The following is a 23944-nucleotide window of genomic DNA, read 5'->3' on the forward strand; positions in this document are numbered from 1 at the left end:
GCCCCTGGACTGGCTCTTGTGCAGGTGGCACATAAAAGACACCATTTCGAGCGTGGCCATTTTCGTGCGGGTGACACGTAAAAGCACCCACTACACTCTCTGAGTGGTTGGCGTTAGGAAGGGCATCCAGCTGTAGAAACTCTGCCAAATTAGATTGGAGCCTGGTGTTGCCATCTGGTTTCACTAGTCCTCAGTCAAATCGTCCAACCCATGCTAGCATGGAAAGCGGACGTTAAACGATGATGATGATGATGATGACGTGTGTGTGTGTATGTACAGGCATGGCTACGTGGTAAGAAGTTTGTTTCCCAACCACATGGTTCCAGGTTCAATCCAATAGTGTGACAGCCTGGACAAGTGTCTTCTGCTATAGTCCCAGGCGTTATGAGTAGATTTGGTAGATGGAAAATAAAAGAAACCTATTGTGTGTGTGTGTGTGTGTGTTACTGTCTCTTTGCTTTGACATCGTGTGATAGGTGTAAACACCTGGTTATGGGCAAATGTTAGCTAACTTGGAAACAGGTAAAAGTTAGTGAGATGAATAGCATCTGGTTGTAGAAATTCTGCCTCAACAGAATTCCCTCCAACCCATTTTAACATCCAAAAGTGGATGTTGAAATGATGATGAAAAATATATCTCAGTGGTTTGGCAAAAAAGACTGATAGAATAAATACCGGGCTTAAGAAAATAAAAATAAGTACTGGGGTCAATTTGTTCAGCTACAATTCATCATGGTGGTGCCGCTCCAGCATGGCTACAGTCTAACGACTTCTCAGCTCAACCAATGTCTTCTGCGTTATTCTAGGATCTAGCACTTAAAAACATATGGTCCTGTCAAGCAGCGAAGATAATTATAGATTATCCAGATTTTGTTGGGAAACTAGTGCAGATAGATACAAGAGCAAATTTTTCCCCCACCCCCATCCCACCAAACAAGAAAAAGGCAAATAAAATAAGTTTATCTTACCTGACCCAATTCTTCATTAAGATTTGAGGTTCGGGCCATAGCTGGTGTGTCGGTAGCTTCATGGTACATATCAATATCCTGGAAAAAAGGGCAGCATATACTTTTATAAACAGAAGTTTTCCTTAAGTACAGTAGACGAGGAGAAAGAACTAATCAATTATGTTTTTGAACAGTGGATCTTGAAGCACATACAACTATAAATAATATCCCAAAGGGTTTTTCAACTCAATGTTTACATGTTATTACTTATAGCTTTATGTGCTTCAAGATCTGTTCCAATAAAAAAATTATTTTTTTTGTGTGTATTTCACACACAAAAAAAAAAAGAATTAAGGATAATTCCTTCAACTGAACCCAGACTATAACTGGTATTATTTTATCAAATTCCCACAGAGAGAAAAGAACAAAGAGCAAACATGCCTCTGGAGAAATATGAACAAAGATGTAAAAGAGTAAACAAGATGATGTAAAGCAATGAGAAAAAGATGGTGGTGGCGGTAGTGGGAGGAGGAGGAGGAGATTCAATCAATTAACAGGACCCCAGTTTATTGCTGGTACCACATTTTCATGAACTCTACTCTGATGCACGAAAGGGCCAAATTAAAAGTGAGAGGAATTAGAATATGCCACAAAACCACAGTCATGCAAGCATGCACACACACACACACACACACACACACACACACACACAGAAGTCAATGACCGAGTCATCTAATGTGTTTGCTTGGCCAGCTTGAAATAGTAGCCAAACTTCCCTTACATCACACCCAACAGCTTTAAAAAAAAAAAGGAGACATTCAATAATGTAGTCATAAATACAGTATGCTTGGCAGGTTGGGGAGGGGTAGAGACTAGACAGCCACTTTTGGAAAACCTCTGATCATAACCAGCCAGGGGCTAAACAACCAGATATGTACACCTCTCTCTCTTTCTCTCCCTTTCACACACACACACACACATTCCACACATATGTAAACCATTCAACACTGAATAGCTACTGAGAATAGACTTCTAACAATACCCTTACAGCAGAAACCACTTTATTAAGTCAGCCATCCTCATCATAGCCATGTGTAACTTTTTATACAAAACCACCACCAGCACCAGTAGTAGTAGTAGTAGTAGTAATAATAATGATGATGATGATGATGATGATGATGACATGAACATGAAGCAAAGTAGAAAACAATTTAATTAAAAAAATAAATAAATTTACACGTACTGAAATAAAAAATTCCAGCAATTATGAATGCAACAAAAAAATGAGTTTTTACAAAGAAAAAAAAAATGTTTTGGATATTATAAACGATCAAAGACAATGAAGATGATGATGATGATGATAATGGGCGGGGGGGGTGACTGCTGCAGGATGGTGTGACAAAATAGTGATAATGATAATGATGAATAAGTAATTAAAAATAATTCTACGCTCTGAGTATTAAAAACGAAGAAAAAAAAAAAAAGGAAGTAAAAATAAGAAAAGTCTGACATAGAAGTCTGAAACTATCTTAAAGAGACCATAACCATAACAACAACATCATCATCATTTCTACCATTATATCAACCCCAGTACTTGGCTGTTACTTATTTTATTGACCCCGAAATGATTGAAAGCAAAGGTGACCCTGGCGGAATGTAAAGATGGACAAAATGGTGATCAGCATTTTGTCTGGCATGCTAACGATTCTACAAGCTCACTGCCTTAATTAATGGTTTCAAACTTTGGCACAAGGCCTGCAATTTCGAGCAAGGGGATTACATCGACCCCGGTGGCATTTGAACTCTGAAAGGATGAAATGCAGAATTTGAACTCAGAACATGGCTGCAGACGAAATACTGCTAAGTATTTCGCCCAGTGTGCTAATGATTCTGCCAGCTCACCGCTTTAATAATAATAATAATAATAATAATAATAATAATAATAACAACAATAATAATAATAACAACAATAACAATAATAATAATAATAATAATTCTTTGTAATTTTGGTACAAGGCCAGCAATTTTGTGGGAGGGGGGCAAGTCCATTACATTGACCCCAGTACTTGACTGGTACTTTATTGACTGCAAGAATAGGAAAGGCGAAGTTGATTTCAGCAGTATTTGAACTCAGAACATAAAGAGTAAGAATAAATACAATGAAAATTTTTTAGTGACATGCTAACAATTCTGCCAGCTCACCACCTTAATAATGATAATAATAATATTAATAATAATAATAATAATCCTTTCTACTATAGGCACAAGGCCTGAAATTTGGGGGAGAGGGCTAGTTGATTACATCAATACCAGTGCTCCACTGGTACTTATCTAATTGACCTTGAAAATATAAAAGCCAAAGTCGACATTGGTGAAATAATAATAATAATAATAATAATGTAGATCGTTATAACCACATCAACTATAATTTTTAGAATGCTTTAATCATATTGATGCTATTGGTCAGTAGTGAATAAAGGAGAGGAATAAAAGAGAATGATAAATAAGTAATAAAATAACAACAACAACAACAACAATAATGACAATAATGAACAAAAATTCCTTTTAATTCTTTCTTTGTTTCATTCTGAAAAACCCCTGCACCGAAAGTAGCGACAAACAATGTAGAATGCGTTTCAAAAATAGACTCCTCTCTTGTAGTGTTTGCCAACATAGAATAATATTTCACTAGATGGAATGGAAAACAGGTTTGGATCAAGCTTCAGAAAGATTGAGTGTAAAAGAGAATGGTAGACAAACAGACTCAGACAGATGTACTTGTCTTTTTCCTTTATCATTTTTTTCATCTCCTTTTAGTTCTTATTGGTAAGTCCTACACTAACTCTAAACTCTACTTAAATTGATCCCATGGCACAGAGAGATGACTGAACAAAGCATTCGATCATTATTTCTAGTTGTTTGTTTAAGCCCCAGGGTGAACCTGGATGGAGCAAGCAATAACCAAAGGTAATCTAATTGTGACAATTCTGCTTCTTTTTTCTTCTTATAAAGCCAACAATATTTAAACCATGCAAAGGCAGTGAGCTGACAGAAACGATAGCAGGTCAGGCAAAATCTTAGTGGTATTTCATCTGTCTTAGACAAAGTTCACATTGGACAAGACTATAACTAGAATCAAGGGAACCTCCACAGAGCTCGTGATCTGTTAGAAGCAGCAGCCAAATCTCCACTAAACCATTACACTTTACTGCCTCAAACAAGGAAAGATATATTGAACAATGTGGTCCTTAGTACATTGTACCTAAGACACAGATGGTATGGTCATAAAAGGAATGTCTGACTATGAGTCTGCTCAATCAGGACTGACCAGGGGCCAAACAGGAAATAGTTTACTTTCCAGATGTTGTTTCCATCACTGGGCTGTGGCCATACAGAGGCAACACCTTGAAGGGTTTTGTAGAAGAAAAGAAAATCAAAAATCGAACCCCAGTAATTTTGGTACTTATTGTATCAATCCTTTTATTTGCTCAACTGCCAAGTAGCAGGGATGTAAACAAACCAACATTTATTGTCAAATGGTTGGGGGTGGGGTATGGAACACACACACACACACACAACAGGCTTCTACACAGATTCCACCTACCAAAATTCATTCACAAAGCATTAGTCAGTCTGGAGTTATAGCAGTAGACACTTGGCCAAGGTGCCATGCAGTAGGATTGAACACAAAACCATTTGGTTGCAAAGCAAGCTTCTTAATTACTCAACCCTGCCAGATAAAGACGTTTTTTTTTTTCCTTTTTCAAAAATATTTTAGATATTTTGGTTTCCTCTAGACAGATGGTAATTATGTCTAGAGTTACACTCTGGTGTTAAATCATATTTCGAGTAGCAGATGACGGTGATGATGATAACGATGCTAAAATGCATTAGAGAAAAAAAATTTAATGAGTTTCGAACGGATATGGATATGACGAAAGAATGACTGTATTTTCTGAGAGGAAGACTCTTAATGGCCTCGCTCTCTGAAATAGCAGTTAGCCAATGGTAAATGGCGATGGTGGTGGCAGCACTAGTTGTGGTAGTGGTGGTACATTGAAGATGAGGTGGGAGAGAGAGAGAGAGATAGAGAGAGAGAGAGGTCCAGTTAAGCTTTGTTATCTGTCATAAATGAATATGGTCACTCAATATTCTGTAAGTGCGTGTGTGTATGTTCACGTGTGCACCTAGCAGAGAAATACAATTAGATATTTTTAGAGCAGGAGTCATGGTGACCCCCCACCCCTGCTCTCCCTGCATACACCTGTAATATAGAAAGGAAGTACATCTGCAGGACTTAAAATTGCTGTTTCTATGCTAATGTTTATTCCACTCCTTTATTTAGTTAGTCACTGATGCATTTGAGGTTGTTATATTGTTTTAGCCCTGTGCAGGTGTTGATTCACACCTATGATTAAGCCTATTCCAGCCGTGACCATCCAGTTTCAGATATAGCAGCAGCATAGCTTGGAATAAATTATCCAGTGTATCCAATTTTTTTTTTTTTTTTAAAAAGGTTTTTTTTAAAAAAGGTTTTGATCATATTTGGCTGCTATTTCTTGCAAATTAAGCGACTGAATAATAAACTCCATAACAAAATTTAATGTGTTGGCATGATGGCAGTGAGGTCAGGGCCTTCATCTGGCAGATATGATCATAAGTATTTTAGCCATGATTGCTCTGTCTTTTATCCAGACACAAAAGATATGGATGATGACGATGATGATGACAACGACGATTATGATGTGTCAAGGATGAGATAAACTGCACACTCCCTCTTCAAAGATGATAGAACTGTTGCTGTTGCTACTGTTTAACACTAGATTAACTTTATCAAACAGACCTACGACTGAAGTCTTTCCAACCATGATCATCCCATCTTTTACCTATGTGCAAAGAACCCAGGATCACATTAGTCAATGTGTCCCCTTCTAAGATGGCAGCATGTGAAAATATCCTGTGGCATTCAGCTGCATCTCTTAATCACCTGGATTCAAATTTCATTGAAGTCAGTTTTGCTGTTCACTGCTCTGAGTTCACTGAATCAAGACTACCACAACTGAAAAGGGATATATTACTCAACAATACACCTTCAAGCTGATGCTCTAGTTCCATTGCGTTTTATCTCCATGCTGGGAGGTTAATGAGAAATATCTAACCTCCTAGGACCTTTGCTGGTCACTGAAGAATCAGTCCATTGTTTTAGGCCTGACCTACTTCCTGGCCATACCTGATATAACTGAGATCATCTTTCCCTCATCTGTCTCTTGGAGAAGTATTTCATATCTGATCAACTGTTTGACTAATAATAATAATGTCAACAACAAAATGAGACCATCGATCATGTTGTCTCCATGTGCAGTCTTCTTGCGCCTACAGAGTATCTCAACAGGCATGATAGAGCTGCACAATATATTCACTGAGTAATTTGCAAAAACCTGGAACTGCCCAATGATAAAAACTGGTGGGAACACAAACCACCTCTAGTGCTTGAAAATGATCACATCTCACTCTTCTGGAACTTCCCCATTCAAACTGACAGAAAGATAGATGCGAATAGGCCAGACATCATATTGAAAGACTTCAGACAAAAATCATGCTTCCTCATTGATATGACTGTCCCAATTGATATAAATGTATCTGTCAAGACCTACCAAAAACTGAATAAGTATAAAGATCTTGAAATAGAAACTGGCAAAATGTGGAACCTGAAGACTAAAACAATACCTGTTGTCATAGGTGCCCTAGGAATAATAGCAAAAGGGGCTGAATGCTACCTAACTCAGATACCAGGAAACCCCAAAATGGCAGAAATTCAAAAGATAGTGCTCATGGGAACTGCCCATATCTTATGTAAAATACTGTCTATGTAATCTCAAATTTTAAAACAAACTCAATTTGCTTATGTTTTCTTAAACATTCTCTAGAACAATACTATGTGGAAAAACAAATATATGACACCCTAGGCATAACACCAACATGAACTTCTAACTTGTTGTCACTTGAGGTCTCTGGGTGAGACTTGGAGCCAAATTGTATAAATACAAAGCAAAAGTCAAGCATATAATAATAATAACGATAATAAATATGAGAACATTTTTGAGATGAATAACCTAGCAACGAAAATAAGAATACACTGCATTTATTTTTGAAGTGACTGAAAACAAGTAAATGAATATTTTGTATTTGGGTCTTACCCAGTTGATGAATATTGCTTGGATGAACTTGACCACTTCAAGGGTTACTTGGAGACTGATAGGGATCAAGTTGTTATATAAAATGATAAATGTTAACAGGTTATATCCAAAATTGCTAGGGGTCATTTCTGAAAATAGATAAATAACAAAAAGGATTATTGATGACTACTAACAACAACAACAGCAATAATAATAATAATAATAATAATAATAATAATAATAATAATGATTTCTTGTATTTGCTACAAGGGCCACAAACATTTAGGACAATACAAAGACAAATAGTGGGGAGTTACATAGACATATGCAAACAATAAAAACAACAACTAATGAGAAATTTATAACAAGATTCCCCAGCAGCAGGGTAGTACCACCCAAGGATAATGATGGAACCCCACACATCCTTGGTCGATGACCATCAAGAACAACACTAGGCAGCACCCCTCTCCTGTCTGTTCTCTCCAACCTACAGGCACCAACTTAAGAGTAGTGCACTCACTTGGACCATTCTTGCTACATTCACCCGACATTCAGCAAATTTATTAAGGGGCAGCATCTACCTCTTGACTTGCATCTTCTTTTTCACGTGGAAGTTTGAAAAAATGTCAATGAGGGTTGGGAAAAGAGGAAAGTCTGCCCTTTCAGTCTTGTCCACCATCCAACCTCTTGTACCATAAGCTATCAGGTAGAGAAAAACTGCCTGCCTTTCCCAGCCAAAGTAAGGTGGGAAGGGTGTTTGTTCTTCACAGTGGAGTAGAAACTTGTCCATGAATCCTGATTAGAAAGTCCTCCAGAATAGACCAGCCAGTCCTCATCAATGCCCGATAGAACACCATAGTGGAGCTTCCCCAGAACACATTACCTGACTGACAGAGGGCTGTGAGCACCCGATGACAATAACAATAACCCTTTCTGTTATAGACACAAGACTTGAAATTTTGGGAGAGGGAACTATATATACATATATATACAGATATACATTCAGACATAGAACATACCTGCATATCCAAGATACCAATCCCTGTTCACATGATTGTGAGTCCATACAAAACTAGCGATGGCACTCAACAGCGACAGGCATATTAATAGCACAAACAGGTTCAGGATCTAGAGAAGAAAAAGAAAGGAAAATATATAGTAATAACTGTAACAGCAGCAATAGCAATAATGATGATTTCTTTTTCTTCTTTTTTTTTTGTTACAAGTAACTGGGTTGAAAGAGAACCTTGGTAACCAGTGATAGTTTGACCCTTTCGCATTTAAACTGGCCGTGTCCAGCCCAAATATTCTATTTGTTCTATATTTAAACCAGTCAGACCTGACCTCTCACATGTACCCTACAATGTCATTCTAAAAACAACTGACGGAGTAATCTGAATACTAAAAGGTTGATCAAACAGTGTAAGAGCCAGAATGCAAGGGAACAGGCGACAGAGAACACTTATAGACTAATTGGAAAAATTGTCTATAAGAGTCTTTATGGAATAGTTCGCTTTTCAATATATTTATTTTCCCTTATATTTAATTATCCCTAATATTCAATTATCCCTATTATTTAATTATCCCTAATATTTAATTATAAACATATAATAGGATTCATTCTTAAGTATCGAATGGGTATAAAGATCCCAGTAGAGTAAAATAGGAATTAAAGGGGTCCACAGGTAAAAGATGGCTGACCCCCAACGAACAAGGTAAAAGTTATGTTGGTTACTCACAGCTTTATTTGTTATTTTTTCCACATTAGATCGCTTCAAAGGGGCAGAGGTAGTGTTAAGCATCAGCTTACTTTCATGACCAGTATAAATAACAATACCTGCACATTGGAACAAATAAACATATCAATAAATAACAACAACAACAACAACAACAATAATAATAATAATAATAATGATAAATAGCAATAATTTGGTTCAATCTCCTAAAGGTCTCAGGAAAAAAAAAGTGGGAGCATAACTTTTACTTTCTTGGAATCAATTGAATGAGGGTTAGATTTATGCCCCACCCCACTCATAGGGTAAAGACTTCTCCCACCTTTGGTCATGAATGACCATGGGATTGCGCCTAGAAAGTTACCCTCCGAGGCAGAAGTTCGGGCAAGGTTGTTTATGGAAGACCAGCAGTTGCCCATGCATACCAGCCTCCTCTCTCCACACTACCGATGTTACCCAAGGGAAAGGCAAATGTTGATACAGCTTGGCACCAGTGACATCACAACTCATTTCTACAGCTGAGTGAATTGGAGCAATGTGAAATAAAGTGTCTTGCTCAAGAACAATACACAATCTAGTCTGGGAATCGAACTCGCTACCTCATTATTGCAAGCCTGATGCTCTAACCACTGAGCCCAAAGAAAATAGCACTTATACATAATAGCAAACTGAATTAAAGAATTCAGAATTAAGTACCTTCTTAAAGACCCAATGAAATGCTAGCACTGAATCTGAATTGAAGTTTAGTTAGACACTAGCAGCCCAATTACACAACACCATTGAAAATCAATAACCAATCACATTATTATTCACAATTATGTACAATTTTACAGCTGGGTGCTCTTCCTATCTTCAACTCTTACTTATAAGAGTGTGTGTGTGTGTGTGTGTGGTTACTGCAAGGTTTCTGTCTAACAAATTCACTAACAAGGCATCTGAAACCACGTTGTGAAGCAAACTTTCTAACTATGCAGCCATGTCTGTGCCTATATCCACAGTCGATACCTTCTAAATACATTTACGATCTTAGTCTGAAACAAAACAATTTTAGTCACAGTAAAAAATTTTCTTTTTAAATGATGAAAACAAAAGAACGTATCAAACACAGAGAAGATCCTTACCAAAGATCCATTTTGTGTTTCTCAGCATAGCACCTCGTAATAACAACTGGTCTGGCCCCAAAGGAATAGCTCTGTAATACAATGACAAAACATATCAGGTGTTAGAACAACAGAAGCATGTGCATCTGAGAAAAAGTGAAAGAGAAGGGAATAAAAACTGATGAGAACTGTATCTTTCGGTTAAGAAGAAAGCACATTAAGCATCTAGCACTTAAATTGGCCATATCAGGCCAAAATATCTTACTGGGTTTATGTTCAAACTGGCCAGATCCAGCCTCTCACAAGCATCTTATAAAATCATTTTAAAAATAAACTATCACACCTTCAAAATCTCAAAGCTATCGGATAATGCCTGACTGGTTAAAAAAATAATCCTTTCTGTGATTGGTTAAAAAATAATCCTTTCTGCTTTAGGCACAAGGCCTGAAATTTGGGGGAGGAGCCACTTGATTAGATTGACCCCAGTACACAGCTGGTACTTAGTTTATTGATCTCGAAAGGATGAAAGGCAAAGTCGACCACAGTGGAATTTGAACTCAGAATGTAGTGGCAGACAGTACACCGCTAAGAATTTCACCCGGCGTTCTTATGATTCTGCCAGCTCGCTGCCTCAATTAATTAAAAATAATGTGAATAAATAAGTATTACATTTCACAGAGTAATCTGAATGGTAAAGGGTTGATCGGTATGAATAGTGCCACTACTGGAAGGTGGTGGTTGCAGTTGATGTAGCTGTTTAGTTCCAGATCAGCCATGGCTGAACAGCAGGCGCTTACAAACCAACTGTGACCACCTTGTCATTTTGTGTATGAGGAACCACACTGTCTCATATGTTCTCCCGTTTTTAAAACGCAAGTTAAGTGATTTTAAGTTAATTTGACTACTATATCCAGCTCTCTTGTTAGCATGGTGAAAGACATAATGGTTCTGGGGGTGATGATAGTGGGTGGTGGTGTTCCTTAGCCCTATGTTGGCTTGGTTGAACCACTTACAATTAAATCCTTCCAGCAATGACCATCCTGTCCTTTTCTAGCTGTCAATGTACTATTCTCTTCGTTGGCCTTTCAAAGCCTAGCCAGGCTCATGGGCCCGGTTTCCCGGTTTCTATGGCTCATGTGTCCCCCCCCCCCACCAGCTGGACAGGATGCCAGTCCATCACAGCGTTACTCAAGAAACAGGAAGAAAGAGTTAGAGAAAGTTGGGGCGAAAGAGTACAACAGGGGTCGCCACCACCACCCTGCCGGAGCCTCGTGGTGGTTCGCTCAATAAACACACACAACGCCCGGTCTGGGAATCGAAACCGTGATCCTCCGACCGCGAGTCCGCTGCGCTAACCACTGGGCCATTGTGCCTCCACCAATGTACTATTAGATATCATCATTTTCACAACGGTAGGATATGATTACAGGGAAATTTAGCAGCTATTTCTAGCTGGTCAAGCAACCACATACAAGTATCCAACTGGTTTGATGGTGATGCTATTGATGAGTGATGATGATACTGGTGATGTGCAATACTAATGGAGATGATGATGCTGATGGGAATGATGATGCTGATTGTGGTGAAGCTAATGTTAATGTTTATGATGGTGGTGATGGTAATACTAATGATGAGGATGATGATGATAATGACTGTACTGATTGTGATGATGCTAGTGATACCATTGGCACTGATCACGATAGGGTTGATGATGGTAATATATACGAGTAATTTAGACCAAAGTCAATGCCCATCTTAGAATACATCTTCAAGAGTGTACTAGCTATGACCATTCAGTCTTTCATTTCAGTGTATCAGCAACTGCCTTATCCGATGTGTGATTTCATGGAGATTTGGCAACTGTTATTTCTAGCAAGTCTCATACATCATGTGGAGGTGCAATGGCCCAGTGGTTAGGGCAGTGGACTCATGGTCATAGGATCGCAGTTTCGATTCCCAGACCGGGCGTTGTGAGTGTTTATTGAGCGAAAACACCTAAAGTTCCACGAGGCTCCGGCAGGGGGTAGGTGGCGAACTCTGCTGTACTCTTTCACCACAACTGTCTCTCACTCTTTCTTCCTGTTTCTGTTGTGCCTGTATTTCAAAGGGCCAGCCTTGTCACACTGTGTCACGCTGAATATCCCCGAGAACTACGTTAAGGGGTACACGTGTCTGTGGAGTGCTCAGCCACTTGCACGTTAATTTCACGAGCAAGCTGTTCCGTTGATCGGATCAACTGGAACCCTCGACGTCGTAAGCGACGGAGCGCCAACAACAACATAAGATCATGTAGATAGTGTCCGGTTACTTCATTGATGACAATAATTTTAATGATGGTAATGATTAAGCATCAATTGGAACAAGGATATACACCATAACTTCACAACCCTACAAACAATTGTTTACACACCCCAAGTCAATGAGGGAGCTGTATGTGCTCGATGGACATGCAAGAAATAGCAGTAAAATCTCTCTTGAATTATACTCTAGCATGATAGAAAAAGAGGACACAACGGATGATAATATGGCCCTCAATTCACTATGCTTAGAAAAAAGATGGGAAGGTCAAGGCAGGAAGGTCTTTGATTACACATTCACTATCTCAGGGTCCCAGGTTAACATGGAAGTAAACTATTCACATCACCGAAAGAAATAAAAAAAAACAGAAAAAGTGCTAGACCAGAGAATAATAAAATGCCTACACACATTTCCTTCTTTTTTTAAAATTACATACATTAATATTCATACATGCGATATACACAATGACATATACATATTTATACTTTCAAATACATGAGAACAACAATTCTATTAATATATTCAAAGACATTACATATTTGCATAACCTTATACACACACACACATGCCCATACAGGCATGCATGTGAAAAACACAGACCTCATACATACACACAATATACAAACAGACCCTCATACACTAAAACATACAATACACTTCTTCATACATACAACACACACATGCCTTCATAAACACACACACACACACACACAATGTACACACAAAAGCTTGTACAAACACACAACATAGACTCACATAAATATATATATATATAACACGCTTCACTTCATATATGTAAACAGCATACATACATCCCTTATACATAATCACACACACAGACAGTAATATATTCATGTATAAAAAAAAACAAAAAACAATGACTCATTTATTGAAGGATTAATTACCAAAGCAGAGAGGAAGAATTAAAAAAAATAAAGGACGAATCAAAGATACAAATCTGCCATTGGTCGAAACTTACTGTCTGCCAGATGGCCGGATATTGCCAGCAAAATCATAAAGGAAACGGTTTGGTGTTTCACATTCAACGGTGCCACTGAGTTCCATGAGGTCTTGATGTGTCAGTAACCCAGATGTTTGAGGCAAACCCTGGAAAGACAATAGATACAAACACTGAGTGTCTGATAGGACAAGGGGATAAGTTACACTCAAACAGCCACACTCACATTTCCCTATAAGCTTGAGTGTGATGTTTCAATGTTTGTTTCACCTAACACAGATTAGTGAGGTTAATTGGCCCCAAATACCAGGGCTGACTGTCTTTTCACACCTTAATTTTCCTTCCTGCCCTTAATTGTTTTTCAACAGACTGAGTTTTTAGACAGGCTGAAAGAGGTAATGCCCATGATGTTTGCAGGAAGAATGTAGACAGAAAGGAAATAATATCTGACAGGCTACACTTCAGTAAAGGTGTCAGGGATAGTGTTAAACCAGGAAGCATGTGAAACTAATCACTCAAAAGAGACAGATAAATCAAGGATGAATAACAGGTGCCCAAACTAAACATTACTTATATCAATGTTACCTGTTCAGGTGGGCCTACAAAGTCATCAGTACTGCAGTTCTCTTCCTTCCTGACAAAACTTTATTAAAAAACAAAAAATCCATCTGGTGTAGATATAGCAAGTGCAGGTATGTATGTATGGTTAGGAAGCTTGCTTCCCAACCATGCAGTCTCAGATTCAGTCCCCCTGCACAGCACCTTGGGCAAGTGTCTTCTCCTACAGTCCTGGGTCAACCAGTACTTCTTCATGAATTGATTTGGTAGACAGAAACTAGAAGAAGCTTGTGAAGTGGTTGTAAATGAGCATCACCATCATAAAAGCAGTGTAATTTGTTTCCAGTCTTCCATAAAAAAAAATGTTTGACCATAGGGAAGTATTACCTCACTTGGAAACAGATGGGTGTTGGTGACAGGAAGGGCATCTGGCAGTTGAAAATATGCCTCACTCATGCAAACATGGAAAAGTGGACACTAAATGATAATGATGACGTTGATCTCATCATCATCATCATTTAGTATCCATTGTCCATGCTGGCATGAGTTGGATAATTTGACCAGGGCTGGCAAGCTGGAAGGCCGCACTAGACCTCAGTCTGATTTTGCATTGTTTCTACGGTTGGATGCTCTTCCTAATGCCAACCACTCTGAGAATGTAATTGGTGCTTTTATGTGCCACTGCCATCCTACTATGTCCCTCCCTCCCACACACATTCTTAAAACACTATATCTCCTTTCCCCTTCACAAAACTTTCTTAAGACACCTTTCCTACATTCTTAAGATACAAAATAATAATTTAGAATGGAAAAAACAATAGAGTAAAATTTTCTTCAAAACTTACTTGACGTATTTTCAGGTTGGTTTCCCCATCCAGGTTGGAGGTTTCTATGTAACACATACCTTGGGGCTCACTAGAAAATCAGACAAAAAAAAAAAATAAAACTCATATTTAAAAAAGAGAAAAAAGAAATTAATGCTCCATAAACAGAAAGGTAAAATAAAATCTTAATGGAGATCCTCACAAGTTACCATGATAACCTCAAATTTGATAGTATATCTCTCGACTTCTTGTGTTTCTTGCAGTAAATAGTCACCAGAATTGATAGATTAGCCATAATGAATCGCATTTGAAAAAAATCATATTGGACATGGAAAACAAAACAGAAGCTCATGTTGCACCATTTGATGAATTGGGGTTTGATATTTTGGCAAGGGAACCCTTTGAACTATTCCAAGAGACTAGATTTGTGATGTCAGGAAGTACATCTCTCCAAAGTGATGTCCTTGAGGCACTAGAAAAGATGAGCAATTTTCCTCAAGTCTTGTGTCTATTTTTTTCTCCTCCATCATCCTGAAATATAATGCCAGTAATTGTTGTTAACCAGAACCACATATGATTAGTCCACATTACTCTGTAAGGAGCAGAGGACCAATTACACGGTTTCTCTGGCATATATAGTCCTTCTTGAATAGGACACCAATCCATTGCAGGGTCACTCGTTTTGACCATCTGAGTGAACTGGAGCAATGTGAAATGAAGTGTTTGCTCAAGAACACAAAGCACTTCCTGATCTGGGAATGGAAACTATGATCTTATGTTGTATTTTCTCTTGTAAAGAAACCTTCTGTCAGCTATTGTGAAATCATCATCACTTAGCAATGAACTGGCAGAATTGGTGTCTTGTGGTATTAGTTAAGTCCTTTTACTGCATACTGAGTGCAAATGCTATAGAGATCAGATTGCTATTCTTCCTTCTGGGGTCAACAGAATAAGTCCAAATCCCAAACTAAATACTAGAATTGATATAATTGAATAAAACCTTGAATGCTATACTCCAGTATGGCCACAATCCAACAAAAGTGGTTGCATCCTCAAGTAAGGCACTTTGTTCCACTTTCACATTGCTCCAGTCTACCTAGCTGTAAATGAGTACCAGCCAGGTACCAGAACAGCTCTCTCTCCCTCCAGCTGTTTCACTCTTGATGGGCCACTGCAGGAAGGGCAAGAGGGTTGAGACAGCATCTGTCTCTAGTCCCGACTACAAAATACACTTAACTCAGTTAGCAAAAGCATGGTATTACAATTCTACATGACCAAGATGAGGAATTCATAGATCATCGTTTCAGTTTCAAGACCGGGCGGTGTGTTGTATTCTTGAACAAAACACTTCATCTTATGCTGCTCTGCGATCACTTTGGCATCTGATGTGTGGCACACTGTGCACCTGTTCAGACAATGTTGATTTGAGGGAGAGAGTGAGCTGAGGTACAGAACATACATTTGATCATTATAAACAAATCATTTGTGCAGGTCGTTCAGCAAAGGCTGAACACTCATATGCTGCCTTCAATGGGAGAGTCCATCATACTGAGCATATATTAGTCTGACTGGTATCCTTGTCTTGGTTGTTGCTTTCACTATATCTTGGCTGTTGCATGGTTTCTATGGCTGGATGCCCTTCCTGACAGAAAAATGAGAAGACAGGACAATCCCATATGAAGACCTTTTAATTATAGGTCTGCTCAATCAAGGTTGACCTGGGGCTAAAGATACCACCCAAAATCCAGCTGCAACAACATCACAACTAGTGGACAGAGAGATAACCATTTAGATTCTCTTTACTTCTCTTTAAATAAAGCCATTAATTTCAGCAACAGTAAATTGATGCAAATAGACAATAGACAAGCTTAAGAAGACATCAATTCTACCTGATAGTGAAGTGCTAACTTCGAGAAAGAGAAGCAGTGAGGAAAAGTGAGAGGAGAGAGAGAGAGCCTTCAACCTCAACTACAGGACAACGTCCTGTAGATACGATGCACTGCTTCACTGGACAGCCAGGTATCATCTCGATTTTACATCAACATTTGTCAAAGATAATTAAAGATACTTATTAACTCATCTGATAAAACCTGAAGGCCTTTGGATAGCAGTTTATTTATTTAGTGAAGCGTAACTGCACGCATAGCAGTAGCAATTATTATTATTATTATTATTATTATTATAAACTGTGTCAATCCAGATTAACCTGACTATTGACTGAAACAGCAAATTAGTGTGATCAGACTGACAAAAAGACAGGATATTTCACAAGATGAGATGAGACGAGGTGAGGTGATGCAAGTGGATGAAATTTTGTCACAGAATCAATAAATGCAGGAACGGATGGACAAGTGAATGTGCTAGGAGTGGACTGGATGGTGGTGGGGTGATGTTGGAGTCTAATGAGATACATCAACAAAGGAACGAAACAAAACAAGAAAATAAAAAAAGAATTAAAAAAAAGAGAACATTTAATCCTGAAGAAGAAAGGTTACAAGTTAATGTTGTGAAAAGATTTCAATTAAAATTTAAAATAAATTTACTAATTAATGAATTAAATGCTTAAGCCTTCAAGCCGCAGCGAAGGCATGAAGTTTAGTGGTTAGATTATGTTTAGCTTATGATCCTAAGATTGTGGGTTCAATTCCTGGACCAAGTGTTTTGTATCCTTGAGCAAGATACTTCATTTCCCATTGCTCCAGTCTACTCAGCTGTAAATGTGTACCAGCTTAGTGTTGGTGTAGTCCTCTCTCCATTCAGGGCTATGAGGCTGAGAAGTGCCTATGACTACATAGGCACTTAAAACAATTATTGGAAACAAGGTACATAACCTTTTCTACTCTAGGCACAAAATTTTGGGGGTGGGGGGCCAGTCGATTAGATTGACCTCAGTATGCAACTGGTACTTATTTTATCGACCCCAAAAGGATGAAAGGCAAAGTCGACCTCGGCGGAATTTGAACTCAGAACGTAACGACAGGCAAAATACTGTTAAGCATTTCACCTGGCGTGCTAACGCTTCTGCCAGCTCGCTGCCTTAAACAAGGTACATAAAACCAAGCCATACCACCTATCAGCTGGTTGTGCTGTTCTTTACATACCACTATTGCTGTTGATGATGATGATAACAATGATGGCATTAAGATGGGGGGTGGGGGAAAAAGGAGAAGCGAGATAAAAATCTGAAAGGGAAAACTAACTATTTAAAATAAACTGTGAAGACTTTTAACACTAACTTTAATCTGGTCTTATCTGGCCCAAATATTCGACATGTTTTATGTTCAAACTGACCAGGCCTTACTTCACACACATACTTTCCAAAGTGTAAAGGCGCTTGGATTAGTGGTTACAGTATTTGGCTCACAATCGTAAGGCTGTGAGCTTGGTTCCTGGTAGCACTCTGTGTCCTTGAGTAACACACTTTATTCTATGTTGCTCCAGTCCACTTAGCTGGCAAAAGTGAGTTGTACCGGTAATTCAAAGGTTCAGCTTTGTCACATTCTCTGTGTCACACTGAATCTCCCTGAGAACTACATTGAGAGCATGCAGGTCTGTGGAGTGCTCAGCCATTTGTATGTTAATTTCATGGGCAGGCTGCTCAGTTGATTGAATTAACCAGAACCTTTGTTGTCGTAACCGACAGAATGCTAGTTTAAACTCTAGAAGGTCATTGTAAAAATATGCCATTGCATTATTGAAATTCTGAAGATATGAGATAAAGTATGATTAATTCAAAAACAATATGAATAAACAAGTATTACATTTGACAGATTAATCATCATCATCATCATCATAGTCGTTTAATGTCCGCTTTCCATGCTAGCATGGGTTGGACAATTTGACTGAGGACTGACGAACCAGATGGCTGCGCCAGGCTCCAATCTGATCTGGCAGAGTTTCTACAGCTGGATGCCTTTCCTAACGCCAACCACTCCAAGAGTGTAGTGGGTGCTTTTATATGCCACCGGTACAAGGGCCAGTCAGGCGGTACTGGCAACGGCCACACTCAAGTGGTGGTTTTTACGTGCTGCCTGCACAGGAGCCAATCTTTGTGTCTGTGTTTGTCCCCCACCTGTCACCATTTGACAAGTGTTGGTGTGTTTGTGTCTCTGTAACTTAGCAGTTGGGAAAAAGATACCAACAGAATAAGTACTAGGCTTTTAAAAACATAATCCTAGGGGTTGATTTAAAACCCTTCAAGGCAGTGCTCCAGTATGGCTGCAGTCAAATGACTGAAACAAGTAAAAGAATACACACACACACATCAAATAGCTATGGAGGTTCAGAAGAGTAAAACAGGAATCAAAGAAGTCCACAGGCAAAAAATGGTTGAGAACCAGTGGTTTGGTGAAAAAGTGGAAAGACAGTGATTATGACCTCTTTGAAGAGCTTTTGTCAAGGAAACCCTTGACAAAGAGCACAAATGATTGGTTGCAGTTGAAGGAAGCAGGATTTCAGGATATAAAGTTAATACTAGACTGAAGACTTGAAGGATAGGTAAGTAGTGGTATTAAACTTAGTCAGTAGTAAGTCTACCATCTTGACATTGTAAGTGTTACTGTGATGATGATGATGATGACGATAATGATGATGATGACTGACTGGGACTGAAAGACTCTTTTACTTGTTTCAGTCATTTGACTGTGGCCATACTGGAGCACCGCCTTTAGTCGAGCAAATCGACCCCAGGACTTATTCTTTGTAAGCCTAGTACTTATTCTATCGGTCTCTTTTGCCGAACTGTTAAGTTACAGGGACGTAAACACACCAGCATCGGTTGTCAAGTGTTGGTGGGGACACAAACACAGACACACACATATATACATATATATATATACACACATATATGACGGGCTTCTTTCAGTTTCTGTCTACCAAAGCCACTCACAAGGCTTTGGTCGGCCCGAGGCTATAGTAGAAGACACTTGCCCAAGGTGCCACGCAGTGGGACTGAACCTGGAACCATGTGGTCGGTAAGCAAGCTACTTACCACACAGCCACTCCTGTTTAAAAGAATTATAATTTGATGCCACTTCAGACAAAACAAAGGGGCTTGACTGGCATACTTTAAAAAAAAAAAAATCAAGAACTTTTCAAAGACTTTTTAATTGTACTAGAAAGGGAAGGATGGTTAAAGTATGTTCTGAAAGATAACTTACAGAGATAACTGAAATGTATGGAGCAGGGATGGGCAATCACTGATTTGATTTTTTTTGTTTAATCCTTTATCATTCAAAACCAGACAAAGCTAGACTGCTATCATAAAAGACAGTTTTGTTAGCTGGAAACCACTCATGTTATGATTTATTGTTGTTGTTATTGTTTAACTCCAGGTTAGTGCTGATCAAGCAGACCTCAAAGTAATCCAGACATGTCCAGCCCATATTGTTTTCAGGCAAATTATCCATAGTATGTTTCTTTTTTTTTTAAGGTAACATATAGTTTGAGGAGAATTTGGTTGCTATTTCTAACAGGTTGGGCAATGATACCGAGGCTTCCTCATTATCCCAACACGTCTTCAAAGTACTGTGGTTTCGCTCCATGCTAGACCAGAGTAAGCAGAGCTATGACCCCAAAACACTCCGGATGTGACCCTGTCTTTCTAGAACTACAACACTTATGCATTCATCATCATCATCATCATCATCATCGTTTAACGTCCGCTTTCCATGGGTTGGACGATTTGACTGAGGACTGGTGAAACCGGATGGCAACACCAGGCTCCAATCTGATTTGGCAGAGTTTCTATAGCTGGATGCCCTTCCTAACACCAACCACTCTGAGAGTGTAGTGGGTGCTTTTACGTTCCACCCGCACGAAGGCCAGTCAGGCGGTACTGGCAACGGCCACGCTCAAATGGTGTATTTTATGCGCCATCTGCACAAGAGCCAGTCCAGGGGCACTGGCAACGATCTCGCTCGAAAGTTCATTACACATGCCACGGGCACAGGTGCCATCCCGATTTCACTTTCGCTTGCCCCAATAAGTCTTCGCAAGCTGAGTTTCGTGTATTCTTCCTTGTTTTTTTTTGTAAGATAGATGGATATGGTTTAAAAGAGTTTGGCTGCTATTTCTAACTGGTCAAAAGATTACAGAGAGGTTAACCTCATTAGCAAGTGTGCCCAATGTATTTGGACAGAGGAGATGTTACAGAAAGAGAGGTAGTTTGTTAGTGAAAAGCGATGAGCCCAGTTGCAATTTACCTGGGAGAGACCAACTGTAATTTACTCACCTGGAAGACAGCAGCAGCAAATCAGCAGGAAAGAACTTGCTACTCGTGATCTTGACCAGATCTCCCACTGTTACGTCAATCCACTTAACAGGAAACCAGTCACCATTTTTTAACACTGCAAAAATAAAGAAGGCAACATGTAAACTGCTGTACATTTGGAAATTGGGAAGGAGAAACAACAAGAACTGGGTGGGAGATATGCCAGAACAATTTACCATCAACAAAAAATATCATTCAGGTTTAATATGAATAAGAGTAACTAAAGGATTTGAAGGAATAAAATTCTCTGCATCATCAAACATATTAGGAAACCTCATCCTTAACCCATTACCTACCAGTGATCTAATATGAGATCACTTAAAAATTACAAATTTCGTAATTATCTGTCAATATTTACACATATCTAACCTTTTTGCTATATCTCCTGATAGTATGATTCCCAGTTTTAAAATGATCCTCGAATCTTCTTTCTATCAAAATTCCATGCTAATTTATATTCTAGACAACTTAATAATGACAGTTATTTCAATAAATTCTTCATTATTTTCAAAATAAATTGAAACAAAGACTGTTTATTTCAGCAGAACTATGGTAACAAAAGTGTTAAAATAGGGTATGACATTCATAAACTTAGTTAAGTCTGGCACAAAAAAGTCAGCAAATACTGAGGTCAATGAAAAATACAGACACCTATGTGATCACCTGGTTTTAAAAAAGAAATTGGTTTTGTTGTAGTCTAAAACAGAATTCCATTACACTGACATATCTGATAATCTTATATGATCAAGATCCCAATACCAGCAGATTCACAAACCTGCATTATATTTTCCAAAGCAATTAAAAAAAAAACTAAACAGTTATAAATACACCATTACAACTATCACTGTCCATTTTCCATACTGGCATGAATTGGACAGTTCAACACAAACTGATGAGCCAGTGGACTGTGCTGAGGTTCAATGTCACAATAGAGATAGAGTGGGAACTTTTCTTTTTGTGGCACCAGCATTAGTGAGGTCACTATGTAATTCACAAGACAAGACCCCTAAACTGAGTGGAGGTATAGTATTGAGGAAGGTGAAAGGGTGAGAGGGATAGCAAAAAGGGCCTTGCTGAAGAGATACATGGTTTCTTAAGTTGGGGAGGAGAAAGAGAGAGAGATAGTGAAGATATACTTTTAAGGTACAAGGTGGATATAAGAGAGAGAATAAGGATAGTGGAACAGAAAGGTGGATGGATATAGGAGTTCTCAAAACTGTGAAAAGAGCATGACAGATGGTTAGCAGTGGGGATTGAGATGGATGCATTGAGCTGGACTGACAGGTGCAAGCATGATCAATGGTTTAATATCCATTTGGAGAGGGAGTGAAAAAAATAGGAGTGGGTCAGACAGTATTTTGCCTACAAAAATCCTTAGTTGTTAGTAAGGAGACCAGGAACACAGTCTCTGTAATATGCTCAGAAAAGCGATGTTCAGACAATGTTGAGTAAGGGTTAAGATCAACCAAAGAGTGTTGAACAACTTGTCAATAATAGAGAGTGGATTTTGGATCACATTTGTTTAAATGGAATTGCTCTTTGCTCACTTAAAGAGAGCAAGCATTAGTTCTGCTTAAGATGTTGAATGGAAACAATTAGTACAAAAAATTCTAAGAGAACAAATCCTACAACTTGTAACATTGTACTGTATTTACACATGCAAGTTTCTCTTCTCTATCTAGGCTAGGCTAGGCAATCTCTGAGACTTCATTGAAACTTGACACTCTCTACAGGGCCAAAAGTGCATCATTCCACTGTCATCTATGCAAAGAGCAGTTCAGAGTTTGAAAAACAAAAATCCAAAAAAAAACTTTCATACACATGACTACCCATGCTATTCATACAAATGAGCAGAGATAACCTAGTTAAAAAGTCATTTCATTGGTGGGCAAACCCAAGGTCATGGACACAGTCCAGCCCAATCCAGCCACGGGATATGAATCACAGGACCTTTCGTAATGATAGACTGACATCTTATTAACTAGGAGTAGCTCTGAATCCTCTGCACAGTAAAATACACACACCCACACATATATATACATATATATATTACATATGCATTGACAGACACATATACTCACATATACATTTACAGTCATGCATACATATATTATGTGGAGTAATTAGTGCTCTCACCAAAGCCAACACAAGTGGGGTGGGGTGGATGAAGAAAACCTAATTAAGAACACACAGAAAATAATGTAATTACTTCCCCCACCACCCTACAATGTGTGCGTGTGTGTGTGTGTGTGTGTGTGTGTGTGTGTGTGTGTGTGTGAGTAAAGGAGATGAGAGACAAGTAGAATTCTCGAGGAGGAAGAGATTTACATTGAATGCGACCGTGAGCATTAAGCCTGCTTTTAATATACAAAAATCAAATGATGCTTTAGATAAATATCTAAGAATATATTTTGGATAAAAGTCAAGAAGTTTGGCAATCTATTAAATCAAATTAAGAAAGGAAGAGGGTAGCCAGGGGGGAAGGGGTTGAAATTATGTCAGAGGATTGTGTGTGTGTGTGTGTGTGTGTGTGTGTGTGTGTGTGAGTGCATATGTAAATATATGTGCTTGTGTGTGTGCATGTATGTGGTAATTAGGGCAAGTCAGAAATGTCAAAAAACACCCACTTAACAGCAAAGGGGGAAAAGAGAGAGGAGGAATTACATAAGACTACTCAGCTTCACGTCCGTTTCTCTATGTGCGTGTGTGTGTGTCATTTATTATTGCAACAGGAGCACAGATTTATTCTGAGTGTAACTCTATGTACATATGATAGTAATAATGATAATAATAATAATAATAATAATAATAATAATAATAATAATAATAATTAAAAAAAAATAATAATAAATAATAATAATCCTTTCTGATATAGGCACAAGGCCTGAAATTTTGCAGGAGGGGATAGTCAATAATATTCACCCTAGTACTTGACTGGTACTCATTGAATTGACTTCAAAAGGATGAAAGACAAAGTTGATTCTGGCAGGATTTGAACCCAGAACTTAAAGACAGACAAAATGCTGTTGAATATTTTATTCCTTGTGCTAATGGTTCTGCCAGCCTGCTGCCTTAAACA

General features: G+C 38.5%; 1 protein-coding gene across 10 annotated transcripts in view; it reads right to left on the minus strand.

Moving 5' to 3' along the window:
• The window catches only part of LOC106872891 (probable phospholipid-transporting ATPase IA), a 427279-nt gene that overhangs the window by 118283 nt on the left and 285052 nt on the right, over nt 1-23944 (minus strand). For all 10 annotated transcript variants that reach the window (XM_014920050.2, XM_052969323.1, XM_014920053.2 and 7 more), the window contains 8 exons: nt 20827-20941; nt 14616-14685; nt 13234-13361; nt 9978-10048; nt 8863-8960; nt 8143-8251; nt 7145-7272; nt 969-1046 (listed from right to left, as the gene is read on the minus strand). In XM_014920050.2, the coding sequence (XP_014775536.1) occupies nt 969-1046; nt 7145-7272; nt 8143-8251; nt 8863-8960; nt 9978-10048; nt 13234-13361; nt 14616-14685; nt 20827-20941 (797 nt within the window). The remainder of the gene's footprint in view (nt 1-968; nt 1047-7144; nt 7273-8142; nt 8252-8862; nt 8961-9977; nt 10049-13233; nt 13362-14615; nt 14686-20826; nt 20942-23944) is intronic.

Source organism: Octopus bimaculoides, chromosome 7, assembly GCF_001194135.2.
Source record: "Octopus bimaculoides isolate UCB-OBI-ISO-001 chromosome 7, ASM119413v2, whole genome shotgun sequence".
Taxonomy (NCBI): Eukaryota; Metazoa; Mollusca; class Cephalopoda; order Octopoda; family Octopodidae; genus Octopus; species Octopus bimaculoides.